General features: G+C 33.1%; 2 protein-coding genes across 4 annotated transcripts in view; one reads left to right on the forward strand and one right to left on the reverse strand.

Moving 5' to 3' along the window:
• The window catches only part of LOC143049629 (catalase-like), a 157,015-nt gene extending 151,092 nt beyond the window's left edge, over window positions 1–5,923 (forward strand). Inside the window, exons 8-13 of the mRNA XM_076223227.1 lie at window positions 955–1,146; window positions 1,302–1,454; window positions 2,163–2,301; window positions 2,684–2,835; window positions 4,238–4,414; window positions 5,188–5,923. Coding sequence (XP_076079342.1) covers window positions 955–1,146; window positions 1,302–1,454; window positions 2,163–2,301; window positions 2,684–2,835; window positions 4,238–4,414; window positions 5,188–5,211 — 837 coding nt within the window. The 3' untranslated portion in view covers window positions 5,212–5,923. The remainder of the gene's footprint in view (window positions 1–954; window positions 1,147–1,301; window positions 1,455–2,162; window positions 2,302–2,683; window positions 2,836–4,237; window positions 4,415–5,187) is intronic.
• Window positions 5,924–10,284: 4,361 nt separating this feature from the next.
• LOC143049630 (uncharacterized) overlaps window positions 10,285–16,780 on the reverse strand; it is a 33,540-nt gene continuing 27,044 nt past the window's right edge. For all 3 annotated transcript variants that reach the window (XM_076223229.1, XM_076223228.1, XM_076223230.1), the window contains 3 exons: window positions 15,761–15,876; window positions 12,686–12,761; window positions 10,285–12,123 (listed from right to left, as the gene is read on the reverse strand). In XM_076223229.1, the coding sequence (XP_076079344.1) occupies window positions 11,292–12,123; window positions 12,686–12,761; window positions 15,761–15,876 (1,024 nt within the window). In that variant the 3' untranslated portion in view covers window positions 10,285–11,291. The remainder of the gene's footprint in view (window positions 12,124–12,685; window positions 12,762–15,760; window positions 15,877–16,780) is intronic.

Consider the following 16,780-nt stretch of genomic DNA (forward strand, 5'->3'; position numbering starts at 1 on the left):
TGCTTTTGTGCCGTATTTTTGGCCTATAGAACAGTAGTATCCTTCCTCTGTGACTATAAGCCATTTGAAGTCTTGCTCATATTTGTCTTCACTTGCGTGTCTTTTCCGTTGTTTGGTTAATTTTTGTTCAATTTCCACAACTTCAACATTACTATCAATTTTATTTAACTTATTTGGTCTAGTATTTTCTTTATCATCATCGTCATCTGCCTTTCTTGTTCCCCGATTGATAAATGAAAACATTGAAATTTGACGATTGGACGCCATCTTTGTCAATGAAAACAAATCAGCGAGGCGCGATTAGTATTCAAATTTTAACGGTACAGAACCGAAAAAAATCTGAAATTTGAAAAAAAAGCCGACCACCTCCTATAATCAAAAGGTGGTCGGCTTTCAAAAGAAGGTGGTCGGCACACCCGGCTTCAATGCCGAATGGAAAACACTGCTCACATTTTAAATTTGAAAATTTAACTGTCTCGAGTGGATAAATATCGTATTACACTTGATGTTGTGGTGGAATCTATATGTATATTAAGACAAAAAAATATATTTTTGTGACCTTCCTGGAAAATTTATGAAGCTATGACCACTTTGATAAACATTATTTGTATTTTAGGGTCAATTTTGGTAAAAATTTTCCATAATTTTAATAATTTTTGGCATAAATAACCTTGGCAGCTTACCATATAAAAGTGTTTATATTGATGAATTCAATATCAAAATGAAATCTTTTGGTTACAAAACATTATGGATCGTAGGTGGCGGCCATACTTTTCCTAAAGCTTTTAGGTCTGAAAATTAAACAAAATCATCATATTTTGACAAAATGTCGGAAATGGGCTTACTTTGTATAATATTCTGTACTTTAATGACAGAACTGATTTATTTAGCATTGATCCCTTACAAATGTTTTACTACAATCATCATGATCAAATGTTTTTCCTTTCCTTTCAGACTGACCAAGGTATAAAATGTTTGAGTGCTGAGCAAGCAGACAAACTGTCATCGACTGATCCAGATTATGCCATCCGTGATTTATACAACGCCATCTCGGAAGGGAATTTCCCTTCATGGTCAGTGAACGTCCAGATAATGACATTTGAAGAGGCTGAAAATTTCAGATATAATCCTTTTGATCTTACTAAGGTACTTACAACTGCAGAAATATTCAGATAAGCTATTGATCTAACATTTGTACAATTTTACACATTTTATCATAAACTCACTTGCCTTTTGTCATGCTATTTGTTGCATCTTTATAGCCCTGATCTTATTTGAATTATAATTATTATTATAAACAGATTTGGCCTCAAGGAGAATTTCCACTGATCCCTGTTGGTAGAATGGTTTTAAACAGGAATCCAAAGAATTACTTTGCTGAAGTAGAACAGATAGCCTTCTCTCCAGTTCATATGATTCCAGGAATAGAAGCCAGCCCAGATAAAATGTTACAGGTAATTACCTCTGACAGGTAGATAAGCTACCCTAAACTAGACAAAGGTTATAGCGAAACAGGTAAAAAGTTAGCATTTACTGGTACCATAAATCTACCTCCATTAGGGGGCATGGCACCCCCAAATCCACCTCTAGAAGCCAGTCCAGTTTAATTACTTCAGGTAAATCACTAGTAAAATAATAAAATCAGTAATATAAAACCTTTGGTAACTGACTTTATGCAAAAAACAATATAAAACCTTTGGTAACTGACTTTATGCAAAAAACAATATAATACCTTGGGTAACGCGACAACCTTGGGTAACTCAAGTTTCTTTAAACTTAATTTTTTGGTGAAGAATTGTTATATTATAATTTGAAGAGCTTGTTGAACTCATACTTTGAAATTTTGTCTCATGCTTGAAATATTATTTATTAATCTGACATTTCTATCTGTTGAGCAGCAGGCAAAATAATAGTTGAATTCAACCATTCTGTATTAAATTTTGGAGAAATACCCAAGAATATTGTCCTTAAAGTTCCTATGAGTTAAGACATAATATTTGAGGTAAATACCTGTTAACTCATGATAAACAGCTGGATACATTTTTACATGTTCATTGACAACGGATAGTTACCTCTGATACAAATTTTGTTTCATCTCAGTTTATAGCCTGTGACAGACTCAGTATATGTACGTAGTCATCTTTTGTTTTCTTTGTTTTCAGGGAAGATTATTCTCCTACTCAGACACACACAGACACAGACTTGGTAGCAACTACCTCCAGATACCAGTCAATTGTCCATTTAATGCCAGAGTAAAAAATTACCAGAGAGATGGTCCACAATGTGTTGATGAAAACCAAGGTAACAATCTTGGACCTACTGTTTTGCCTAATAACAGGCTCTAACTGTTCAGTTAATGACAGTTATGACAAACTATTGAAAGAGACAGTGGTTACTAAAGAAATTTAAAAACCTTTAAGAAGCACTAACTCAAGTCATGAAATAATATTTGACTGTATATAAAACATTAGATCAGCTGATTTATTGAATGATTGCTTTTCTGTTTATAAGTCATTACTGATTTCAGTCATATTATATACTCTGCTGTTAATAGACTTTGTTAAATTAATTTTGTTTATTTGCATAAAAATATTTTCCTCAGTTTTTCTGGGAGAGGTGCCCCTGATATTGTATATTTAGATATAGTATAGTTTTTTAAATGATTGATTATTTATCTCCATAGCTGGAGCACCTAACTACTTCCCAAACAGTTTTACTGGACCGCAGGACAATCCTCAGTACTTAGAGTCTAAATTCAGCCTTAGTGGTGATGTCAAACGTTATAACACAGCTGATGATGACAACTATTCACAAGTTGGTGTATTCTGGAGAAAGGTAGGTATCCATGGAGATGTTTTTATTGGACTTATGGATTTGATTGTGATTGCCTTTATTTTAGTGAAGTACAGATCACAAGAATTTTCATTAGATAAAATGCTAAAGCACTAAAGATAAATTAGAATCAGAATAATTTTTGCTTCATTTTCAAGAGGAAATATATCATAGATACTTAATGTAATTTCCTATGAAAAAAATATTCATATGGGGACGAAGTCCCCAATACGGTAACAGGAGAAAATTCAATAAAAAAAATAAAAAAAATCAGGAAAATTTTCCCGAAATTTTCATTGTACTAATGAACTCAAAATCGTTCAAACTTTTTTATGTCATGTTTTGAATTCCTGCATCTGCGCAGAAATCTACAATGTTCTTCCTTTTTCCGGTCTCGTTTGCATGAAATTTTGAGTAAAATATATATTTATCAGTCTAGTAAAAAATAGGAAGGAACGCAATATCAATTTCATTTTTAATAATTCCTTGATATGAAAAAACGTTACCTAATGATAGCGTTTCTTTGTTTTCATTGCATATGACGTCAGAACCTAAATAACGTCACAACTAAAATCCCTAACAACAGAACCAAAATCGGAAACGTTACGGTATTTCCGTTTTGAAATTAAGATATGTTTGAATTAGAAAAAAATCATACAGACTTCGTCCCCTTTCACAGGTAATGCCTCCCTCATATTAAACCAAAGGTCCAAGCTGTGAACAATTACAAGTGACCAAATTATAGGTCCTTTAACAATGAGTAAACCCATACCATATAGTTTAGATAGTTTAGTTTATTCTCATAAAACCATGAAAGTACAAAGGTTACAGAGATGTAAGATGTAAAAGGACCTGCATATTTAAAAAGAGAAAATTATATGCTACAACAATGAACCAAAACCAAGTATGAAAAAGACATCAACCACTGGATTAGAGGTTCCTGGTTTGGCATCATTCTATTCTATGTACACAAATACTTTTAAAATAAATAGGTAAAAACATCAATTCTTGTGAATGCAATCATACTATTGTTGACAAAATGGAAGCAATTATACCCATTAATATTTAAGAACACATAACCAACTATTTAATTTTTGATGTCTATGAAACAGAAATTTTCCTTGGGTGTGGAACATTATAAATAACTGACAGTGGTTTTTTTCTTATTAAAGCAAGGAACTTCTTACACGTTTGTGATTTTAGTATCATCATCCTGAATATGCATGTAGTATTTCCTACTGGACTTTAATGCACATATTATTTACTGCAGAACTTTAACATTTCACTGAATATTTGCTGCTGAACTTGAAGCAGCCATTAAGTAATATTGTGAAATAAGGTTGCCATAAACAAGATTTGATTGCTAAATTTTATAAGTGAGGTGGTCTTTTTATTTATTTTTAAGGTACTGAACCCAGCAGAAAGACAAAGACTGGCAGAAAATATTGCTGGCCATGTTTGTAATGCATCAGAATTTCTACAGAAACGAGTAATCAACAACTTTGGACAGGCTGACCCAGAATACGGACAAATGATTAAACAATTATTGGATAAAATTAATGCTAAAAAGAGGGCAACACAGGTTAGTGATCTAGGAATGGACATATGGGCATATCATGCAATCATGGCACAGTTCTTTATTAAATCTGTCAAAAACCTACATTAAGAGTTTTTCAATAATGTGTTTATAAAACACTAATATAAAAAAGAAGATGTGGTATGATTGCAAATGAGACAACTGTCCACATGAGACCAAAATGACACAGACATTAACAACTATAGGTCACCATACGGCCTTCAACAATGAGCAAAGCCCATACCGCATAGTCAGCTATAAAAGGCCCCGATAAGACAATGTAAAAGAATTCAAACAAGAAAACTAACTGCCTTATTTATATAAAAAAATGAAGGAAAAACAAATATGTAAAACGTTGTCACTTTTTTATGTATTACTGAACATATTGACTTTAAATTAAGTACCATCTTATGATGATGAGTGAGTGGATTTTTGACTGAGCATGATTTAGTCAGTCACACGTTTGCCCATACTAAGAATCATTCTTATCTATATGAGTGAATTTAATACTTTCTTCACACATTTTTCCAGTACAAATGAACAGAATAACAGTCTTACAGCTATTGCTTTTTATCATAGTTAATGTATGAACCCTTATTGGATCTGTCAGACATCTACTTTCTGTTTTCAAATAAGTAAGGGTATTCTTAGCACTACAATGCTGTTAATGGTTAAGGTATTTAACTCAATTTCACATTCTATAGCTAATATGATAGAATTTTATTGTTTACAAATTAAAGAATGAAATATAGATTAATATAATATATTTTTATTTTTAGGCTGGAGTTCCTGCCAATTTATAGATTTTATAAAAGACTGATTAAAAGTATTAATGAACTATGTTGTGATGGATCAAAACAATCGTAATTGTAGATAATGAACATATCAAGCTGGGAATATTTCCTGTAAGCTAATGTTTTAAGTATTTAGATTATGCCTTTTAAATTACTGAGATATTATTTGTTCTTGTGCAAAAAGAAAATCAAAATCAGACAAACTGAAAGTAGGTTCATTTTGTATTCATAGAGAATATAGATATAGGCTGACTGGTTTGTAATTATTTGTTGATCAATACAATTGTTTCATTTATAAAGCTGCTTTGAAACAGTATTAATTGTATAAAACAAATTGGCAGATTTTGTAAAAATATTGTATGTAATAATGATAACTGTTTTGAAATCCCTGTATTGATTGAGAGTTTTTTTTAAATTTCTTAATCTAAGTTTCTATTGTAAACTGTCTGTAAAATGATAATGTTTTTTTTAATATGAAGTTTTCCTTGTACTTTACCCACACAATTTTGGGAAATTTCGTTTATAATATATTTTAATTTTTTTACCATTATTTATAAAATTAAGTCAGTTTCGGAAACATATTATTATTTTTTCAATTAAGATTAAAAAATAATAATTATTTCTTATAGAAGCTCTAGTCTTTGAAAATGAAAATTGAAATTGGCGTGATATAAAGAAAGAAACCATATTGGTTATGCAATTTGTCATCTATGAATTATTTAAATTCAGTAAATGTAAAAATGTTTTCCAATTAACTTTAAACAGCAGATTAAAATTTTATTTCTTTAGTTGCCTACAGTAAATTAATTTTTTAACTTTTTAATAAAAATTGATTTTGTGAGTGTTATGTAATTGTTAAATGTGATAATAATTTATGCATACTTGTTAATGAGAATAGTTATTGTATAATTCATAAATGTACATGGAGATGTAATAAACAGAAATAAATAAATATGTCGTGGTTTAGTAATTCAGAATGGAAACTATCATCATTCCAGGTTTTCTGCCATCCAGCAGTGAAAGCTAAATTCGCGTTTCAGAATCTAATGCATTCAGGTAATATTTTCAAAAGTGTACACCAAAACGTCGTGATTGGTTAAAAACGTCCTAAACAATGGAAATTCAACCAATGAAGTGACGTTATTTTCATTTTGGGGTACAAACAATGAAATTACCCATAGTCCTTTAGATTCTGAAACGGCCAATTGGCTGTGTTGGATGTATAAATAATCAGCCACAGACGCTCATATAAAATGAAAATAACATGTTATAAATTTTATAGGTCGGAAGAGCTTTTTGTAAAAGGAACATATAACTCTTAGGAATGTCCAAAAAAGAAAGTCCTTTATCAAAAGGCAGCCCTCCCAATTTCTAGCTCTTCATGCTTATCATCCTACCATTCGGAACCCTCTTTTTATTGTTTTGATTTTGATCTGGTTCTTAAATTTGCATTGAATGTCAACTAATGGATGTTTAGCAAGAAATTGTTAGTTAATTATTGCTACAGATAAGTAACAAATGAAAAAAAAAAATGTGATAAATTGTGTGTGTGTCTGAAATTACTTTTTCTGTATTTGCTTACGATTATGATATCTGCCTCCGAGTATATTTAACAGCAAATGGGGCACATGACAATGAGACAGCAACCTAGCAAACAAACAAATAATACCTACATTAAATTTAGAAATTATTGCATAATTTTTATAAAAGCAATAATGCCACTGAGTGAGTATTTTAATAATAAAAATTTGCATTCCGACATTTTTTTCTTTCTTTAAAATTGAACTTTAAACATAAGATAAAATTAAGGACGAAATCTAAGACCATTATCACAGACTTGATCATGGCAAAAAGCCAAAGTAATAGACGGTAAGATTATAGAAACGAACATCACCAGAAATAAAATGAGATTTATTTGCAATTTATAAAATCTTTTCTTTTCATATGCATTGCATCGTAATGCAGACAACAACCTGATTATCAGAGCAGCATTTAAAAAAAATAGAGGACATAGAAATTGAGATTAATATTAAGCATATTTTATTCTTGCCGATTTGTTTTTTTATTCATATACGACTGACCTCATTCAGGAACCTCTAAGAAAACAAGGAGTAAGCAGTATCCTCTAACTTTACTATGGATGATGTTAGCTATATACTAGTAGATGATGTTAGCTATATACTAGTAGACGATGTTCTCTCACTAAATATTTAAAAATTTCGTGACTTGAACTCATCTATCCCATCGAACTTGACATAAAGGATGCAACAGATACAGTTAAATCTGCCCCACATCTTACCTTGCATCTAGGAATTAACAATGAGGGTTGGTGGAAAAACCAAAATTTATGACATAAGAGATGATTTCAGATGCCCAATTGTGCACTTTCCATTTCCATATGTAATAACAACCAAGCAACACCTCTAACGGAGTATATACCTCTTAGTTGATATGATGTTCCAGGGCTTGCATTTCCTATCATGATTTCCTTCATGTGGTTGCTACTCACACAGAAGATATTAAACCAAGAGTTTCAAGTGGTGAAATTGATATCGTCCCTTTGTAAATTTTATGGACGCCATCACGAGTTGGTTGACCATTTCGGAATATATCCGTTTCACAGTTGATAACCGAAAGTAACTAAAGTTCCGACCCCTTTCTCACGATTAAACTTTTTATCTGGTTTGTTCTAACAAATGAAACATGACAGGGTGGAACAGACTCTTCTTACCTTTCTGGAGCACACCCTCAGTTTTAGTGGGATTCGTTCGAAAATAAATATAAAGCAACTATGTTTATTGAACATAAAATAGATGAAATATTAAAAACGGTACCAATTTGTCTGCACCAATCAATGTCTCTTCATGTAATTGCGCTCTCAGTATAATGATGATTATCACGAACCCCCTTATCAGTTTCCTTAATAATCAGCTAATCATGCTACACCAGTGGTACTCATCATGTTGCTCATAGTGAAAACAACGTCTATGATACGTTTTATAGAACTGACTCGCAATAGACAAAAAAAAGGTATAACAAAAATACTCCAAAGCAAATTCAAAAAGGAGAATTTCATAAAAACTGGCATAATCAAAGCTATTAATAGACGGAACAAGTGAAAGACAACTGGTATATAATATTCCCGACTTGGTTCATGTATTTCTTGAAGAAAGTGGTGAGCTAAACCTAGTTTAATAGCACGACAAACCTCACACTTGTATATTGAGGTGGACATCATTGGGTGGATAACCTAAACAGGTAGACATAATAGGTTAATGTGACAAAAACTGAGTACGGATTTATAGATTCAATAATGGTCAATAATGGGAATTGGAACATATCGTTGATTATATTTGACATAGATATTCCATAACTGTCAACCATTGTCTGATGAATTGCGTCTATGATAACAAGTTCATAATATAGAAGCTAATTCCATATTTTTCTAAGTCCCGATATCAACCAACCCTCATTATCTATATCGAGATGCTAATCAAGATATAAGACACACTTGTCAGTATCTGGTGTATACTAGCTGTTGTTTTTTCGATAGTTTAGGAGTTTAACTTCTTTCACGACGTTAAAGGATAGTGTGAGATATAACAGTAATGCCCGTAAAACATTTTCAAAACACAAAAAAAAATTTAGAAAGTAAAATCACTAAAATATCAAACTCCGAGGAAAATTCAAAACGGAAAGTCCCTAATCAAATGGTAAAATCAAAAGCTCAAACACATCAAACATGTCAAACGAATAAATAACAACTGTCATATTCCTAAATTTGTACAGACATGGTGGATTGATTCAACCTGGTTTTATAGCTAGCTAAACCTCTCACTTGTATGACAGATGCATACAATTCCATTATATTGATAATGATGTGTGAACAAAACAAACAGACAAAATAAGTAAAAATGCCAAAAATTGGGTACAGCAGTCAACATTGTGTCATAATCTAAAACACTATGAAATCAAACAAATATGTAACAAAAACACAAAAAGGCATATAGCCAAGCATATAAACAAAACTACAAGACAAGAACACAGTATAACTCAATTTCGGGATGTATAAGAAAGATCCACGTCAAATGAAGCCGTATTTTGCATTGTTTTTGTGAATTATTGGTTCCCAAAGCTCATTAACATTGTTCTTGTTTTTGACTTTCTAATATTTAATCTGAGCGTCATTGATGAGTGTTATGTATTTTATATTTGTAAGTACTATTTTACAATTTTTATTTTTTACAATTCTTATTTTTTGTTTGGGGGGGGGGGGGGGTATAAAATAAAAGTAAGATATAGAATATGTATGTATATGTTGGTAAGTGTCGAAGAGAATATCCTGGTGAGTTTCTCCAATAAGCGCTCAGTAGTGCTGTATACTTTTGCTTTAACCATAAGTTATGTTACTTGTCCGGAGACTATTATGGTATTTAAATGCACAAGACCGTAAAACAGTTTCTCGCTAGCTGAGAAACAGACTCGCTGTATTGGTTAACAACTTATGAAGATGATTGTAAAACGTGTATATAATGTTGATCTCAGTTGTTCTCCATCATCACACCACTGGAGGAGTTATTGCATTAGAATCACACATGTCAAATTAAATGCAGTTTATATACTGAAATAGCAAGTATGTTTTCAAATTTGAAATGATAAATATATTCTTGAGATGGGGAGCATTATGATCATGTCTGAAAACACTCTCTGTTACCATAATGAAATTTCTTCGTCATTAGTTCTAGGTCATCGAACAAATTTGTCTTTTTTTTACCTAACAGCCGATAGCATTAAGTTTGTAGTTAAAGGTACATTTATTGGTTAGTTTGCTTGTTAGCTGAACCGTGACGTCATTATTATGTTAGGTAAACTACCCTCCTTTGAGAGTAGATTAGTCTAACAGATAACCAATCTTTCTGTCTGTATGACTATAGACTACTTGGAGAGGTGGGTAGTATACCTTACCTAATAATGACACGGTTCAGCTAACAAGCAAGCTAACCAAGGATTCTACCTCTCCCTTCACACTCAATGCCATCGGCTAGAATTTATGCCCTACAAACGAAATTGTAAAACACACGATACATTTTATATTTTTTATTTCTCTGTACAAACACTTTATTCTATACATTTATACACAGTTACTATATAACATTTCATAAAAAACAAAACAATGAAAAAACTGTAACTTTTCGAAAAATAACAAAATCAGAGATAATCTCACAACTTCAGGGTTTGTTTTGGAAACGAATTATGGCTACGGTTAATTATAACCACTCACCAAAATATAAAATAAACATAAATCATGTACACTAGTGCAAAATGATAGCATAGGCCCAGTAAACCATGTTTCGCCACTGACATGACTAATACTTACTTGCTTTCAAATGTTTCAAAAGTTCTTGATGAAAGCATATCCTGACAAGTATTAGGGACGCTCCGATTTTTTACAGCACTAGGTCGATTGCTTTGCTGATAGATTGTTATTTAAACACATTTACACATATATCTAGTTTTCATTGATAGCGAAAACGTCTAAACCCACAAACAATTCACCGATAAACACAGCTTAAAAGTTTCATGTGGGCCAATGCACATTAAAAGAAAGGCAATCCTTTGTTTTGTCTTGTGGTGTACCTTTCATGTTACACGGTCAATCATGATAAGACATGTTCGTTACTGACATTAAAATCCTTTTCCTATTCAAATAACATTGAAGTTTAAAACACAGATGGTATGTGAATATAGCTGAGATAATCTCAATTCTATGAAGCACTGGAGTAGATACAAGACTCAAGATATAAAAAAAGGTGTCAAAAATTGTGCTGACTCGGAATTAAATATGCAAAAAGTTTGAGGTTTCATTTTATTTGGCATTACTTGAGAAGATACAACGGAAATTCAAAAAGTTATAGAGAAAGGCCACGTCCAACAAACTTAACTCATTTTTTCTCAAAAGGCCACGCCTAACAACCTTAACTCATGTTTTCTCAATGATAATATAACCGAAGATCTGTTACCGATATCAAAATGAATATATCTTATCAATGTTTACTCAAAGATACACATGTAGGTTTATTCACTGGTTATTAATTCTCATACATCGATAAATATCCATTTTTCAGGCGGTCGTCATAATATATTTTTTCAGGCGGAATGTTTTCGTGAGACAGAGTTAACGGTTTTCCAACTTTATTCTCCTTTACTTTCAGGAATGACATAACTTCTTCTGTTAACTCCATAACGACGTAACCAGTTCGTGGTCTCTCTGGCTTTTTTGGTGCTGATAGAGTAGCGAAAGATGAGTATTGATCGTCTACTTCCGATATGTTACGTGATTTAATTTCTTTTCTATGTAAAGTATTTCGCACACAGTCTTGAAAATTTGCGTCACGGAAGTCAATATGAGACTCGTCGTCACTAAGATCGCTTTCCTTTGATTTGACCCAGACCCTTGTGTTTTCGTAGTCCATGAGAATCTGTTGAGAATTATTTAGACTATTTTCGGACATCGTGTTTCCGTCCAGTTTTTTAATGTTAATGTAAGAATGGCGGACGTCGTGACAACATGGTGGACCCTCTTCTGGATTTGGAATTAAAACAACACTAGGAACAGACATATAATGACTTTCCCTTTGATGAAGAGGAGAGTTTTGATCTTTGAATGCTTCATCTAGAAGTTCTTGGAAATTATCGCTTGTTGCTAACTTATCTTCACTGTTAAAAATCCATGTTTTCTGTAAGGTACTAGGTATGTTTGATTTCCGGTAGCTTGGTACAGTTCTGATACAGTCGTCTTTTGACCTGCGACTAGGTGGGTTTGGTGCCATTGCCTGTGGAAACGGATCATCAATTGGCGGTGGTGGTGGCGGGGGCAATGGTGCCAGTGACATATTATCTAGTTCGTCCTGTTGGTAGGTCCTGAAAGTAAATTTACATAACTATGTAGTCTATTTGTCAAAATAGTTTAGAAGATGGAATATTGCATGTCACTCACTAATTTATCCACACATCACATCGTCCTTATACAGAACTCTTTTACTCTACATTAAGCGTGCTAAAATATAGTTGGAAACTTATGATACATGTTATTACATAGAAACTCAACCTTGTCATATATAGCTCCAAGATGACTAAAAAACTGTTTTTGTAACAAAACAAAAAAATCTTCACGTTTTTCATTTTAATTAACCCATGTCATTGTCATTGATTCTATCACACGACACTGTGCACTGGATATCCTGGTGCGAAATACACGACAAATACAAATGATAGTTAAATAAAGTCTGGATCCGATTCCTATGAAGTATAATTTTGTTTCTGTTTAGAAAAACTAAACTTTATAGACTTCGGATTATTTAGAGGTAGGCATATTATCATGAATATTGAAGAAGTTTTGCGTTTCTCCTCTTTTGTCAAATGTCATTTTGTGGTTGGGTAGCTGACACACAAAACATCTTTTTTTTCAAATAAATGATTGTACCTTTCGAAATTATGTATGCAATCTCCACCTATGTCTGTCTGTATACCCCGATGTCTGCTGTCGGTAATGAATACAGCTGTAATTAAAATGATATTTGTATAAAACTGTGAAATAAATGTTATATTTTTTTAGAGAATTGTGTGTTTTTTTGTATCCTAGATGTCACAACTACGGAATGTTTGTATTGACATGAAACAAAGAGAGGGCTCAATAAACCTCACATGAGACAAGGAGCGAGCTCAGTAAACCTCACATGAAACAAAAGAGAGAGGGACCCATGAACCTCACATGGTACAAAGAGAGAGGGACCAATGAACCTCACATGAAACAAAGAGAGAGCCCAGTAAACCTCACATGAAACAAAGAGAGAGCTCAGTAAACCTCATATGAAACAAAGAGAGAGCTCAGTAAACCTCAAATGAAGCAAAGAGAGAACTCAGTAAACCTCACATGAAGCAAAGAGAGAACGCAGTAAACCTCACATGAAATAAAGAGAGAGCTTAGTAAACCTCACATGAAACAAAGAGACAGCTCAGTAAACCTCACATGACAAAAAGAGAGGGACCAATGAACCTCACATGAAATAAAGAGAGAGCTCAGTAAACCTCACATGAAGCAAAGAGAGAACGCAGTAAACCTCACATGAAATAAAGAGAGAGCTTAGTAAACCTCACATGAAACAAAGAGACAGCTCAGTAAACCTCACATGACAAAAAGAGAGGGACCAATGAACCTCACATGAAATAAAGAGAGAGCTCAGTAAACCTCACATGAAGCAAAGAGAGAACGCAGTAAACCTCACATGAAATAAAGAGAGAGCTTAGTAAACCGCACATGAAACAAAGAGAGAGTACAGTAAACCTCAAATGAAACAAACAGAGAGCTCAGCAAATAAACTCATCATAGATACCAGGACTAAATTTTGTATATACGCCAGACGCGCGTTTCGTCTACAAAAGACTCATCATTGACGCTCGAATGCAAAGAAGTTAAAAAGGCAAAAAAAGTACAAAGTTGAAGAGCATTGAGGACCAAAATTCCTAAAAGTTTTGCCAAATCCAGCTAAGGGAATCTATGCCTGAGGTAGAAAAGCCTTAGTATTTCAAAATTCTAAATTTTGTAAACAGTTAATTTATAAATATAACCATATCAATGATAATTCATGTCAGCACAAAAAGTGCTGACTACTGGGCTGGTGATACCCTCGGGGGAATAAATCTCCACCAGCTGTGGCATCGACCCAGTGGTTGTAAAGAAACTCATCATAGATACCAGGACTAAATTTTGTATATACGCCAGACGCGCGTTTCGTCTACAAAAGACTCATCAGTGACGCTCGAATCCAAAGAAGTTAAAAAGGCAAAAAAAAAGTACGAAGTTGAAGAGCATTGAGGACCAAAATTCCTAAAAGTTTTGCCAAATCCAGCTAAGGGAATCTATACCTGAGGTAGAAAAGCCTTAGTATTTCAAAATTCTAAATTTTGTAAACAGTTAATTTATAAATATAACCATATCAATGATGATTCATGTCAGCACAAAAAGTGCTGACTACTGGGCTGGTGATACCCTCGGGGGAATAAATCTCCACCAGCTGTGACGTCGACCCAGTGGTTGTAAATAAACTCATCATAGATACCAGGACTAAATTTTGTATATACGCCAGACGCGCGTTTCGTCTACAAAAGACTCATCAGTGACGCTCGAATCCAAAGAAATTAAAAAGGCCAAAAAAAGTACGAAGTTGAAGAGCATTGAGGACCAAAATTCCAAAAAGTTTTGCCAAATCCAGCAAACCTCACATGAAACAAAGAGAGGGCACATTAAAACTCACATGAAACAAAGAGAGGGTTCAGTAAATCTCAAATTAAACAGTAGAAAAGAGAGCTCAGTAAACCTAGCATGAAAAGTAGGGTCCAGAAAGCCTCACATGAAACAAAAAGAGGGATCAGTAAACCGCACATGAAACAAAGACAGGGTTTATTAAATCTCACATGAAACACAGAGAGAGCTCAGTAAACCGCACATGAAACAAAGACAGGGTTTACTAAATTTCACATGAAAGATCATGAAACAAAGAGAGAGCTCAGTAAACCGCACATTAAACAAAGGAAAGCCCAGTAAACCGCACATGAAACAAAGAGAGAATTCAGTAAACCTCATATGAAACAAGAGAGGGCTCAATAAACCTCATATTTAAATAGTTTTAAAGCTTCATACAAATAAGTTGATATTATGTTGACCAATTGGTTGCCTTTTTCTGTTGTTTGCTTTATGTTCGAGTTATTGTCTCTTTGACACATTCCCCTTTTCCATATTCATATTTTATGATCCAATGTGGTTCATACCACATAATTAGGTTTGAAACGATATGTATTACACTAGATACAACGTCATATACTTTCTTCAAAGACTTAAGGTCGTAAAAGTAATTGTTAATGTTTTATGAAATCAAAGTTTGGATAGTTGTCTCATTGGGACTCATACCACCTCATTAAAGCACTATTTACTAGGGATGTCGAAAGTTCTGAAAAGTAATACTCGAATACTCGGTCAAGATATTCGCGAGTACTCGAGGACTCGGATGAATCTTAAACGTCTATTGAAAAGATTAGATTTTTGGTCGGATGCAGTATTTTTGTTATTACCTTTTTATAAACCTAGTAATTATAATTATATGACAGCCTTTTACATCTTAACGAAACAAAACGTTTTATTGCAGAACTCAAACTGTATTATAAAATCTCTCATCTTTTTTTGTGTCAATAAAACAATCAATGAATTACAGATCACCGTTTCTACAAATAACCTATCATAATAGCATTGTACATATTGTTTATATTACGTGAACACACGTTATGAATTAAAATGTAAGAAAACAATTACATAACGCATGCGGTCATCGAACCGCAAAAAAAAGTGAGAACACTGGAATTGTTTAACATAATTTCAAAAGTTTCTGATCTGACATACTTTCATGACTTTATTATCTCTGTCTTTAATTCAATTGTTGTTTCCTTTGGATCTTAATCATATTTATCTTTACCCCCGTGACCTTAATGTTATCATGTTACTTGCTTTCTGTTCTTCTCTGTTCTCTTAGTTCCACCATTCCGTCCAATTGGAATGCTGCATCATGGTCCCAGTACACGGCGTTGTCATGATGGAAGCTTTCTTCTCGTACTCTGGGTTTCCTGTAATGGCGCAAATAAAATGTCACTTTATTTTCCGGGATTTGCGTTTTGGTGGTCGGCTGTGACGTCCAAATTATGTTTGTAAATAAATGCAACAGTATGTATACCGGTGTTCAAAAGTTATAAAAAAATTGAGAGAAAATTAACATATCCGGCTAACAAACTCAAATCGATGGAAATACATCAACTATAAGAGGACATCAAAGGAACAACAGGAACACTGAAGAGCAACAAAAACAAACGCCAGCATACATAGAAATAAACTATTTGATAACAACCACCATATTACTTACTCGGAACAGGACATTTTAAGAATAAATGGTGGGTTGAACCTGTTTAATGGAAAGCCAAACCTCCCACTTTATGACAATTTAAAATGATCTATCGCTCAAATAACAACAGAAGCACAGCACCAAATAACACACGCAAGAACATTCATCACAAAGAAATGCACAAACAAATAATATAATAGTTCGCACAACATGCAGACCACAGAACAATTAAAAACCAATTGTTCAGAGAACAATTGAATGTCTTTCAACCAATAAGGATCTGTTTTGATATGAAAATATTAAAAGTCAGTTGAAAATGTCAGTTCCTATGGCTTGATGATGTATAAATATGAATTTAAAGCAAAGGTCAAAATCTAGAACTTCAAATATATTGATGACCTAGACCTGACCCCAAATCAAAAGACCCTAGGTCTGTAATATGTATAGTTAATGAGTTATATCACTTAACGATTAATTTTATATATAGGAGGGGCAAAAACTCCCATTTTATGTCTACGCAACCTTTTAACCAAAATATATAAGTTACGACATGTCGCAACTAACAATTTAGTAAAAATAATTTGTCGATATCTTATAAGGTTAATGAAAATGACTGAAAATAAGCCAAAATC

The sequence above is a fragment of the Mytilus galloprovincialis genome, chromosome 10 (assembly GCF_965363235.1).
Source record: "Mytilus galloprovincialis chromosome 10, xbMytGall1.hap1.1, whole genome shotgun sequence".
NCBI classification, from domain to species: Eukaryota; Metazoa; Mollusca; class Bivalvia; order Mytilida; family Mytilidae; genus Mytilus; species Mytilus galloprovincialis.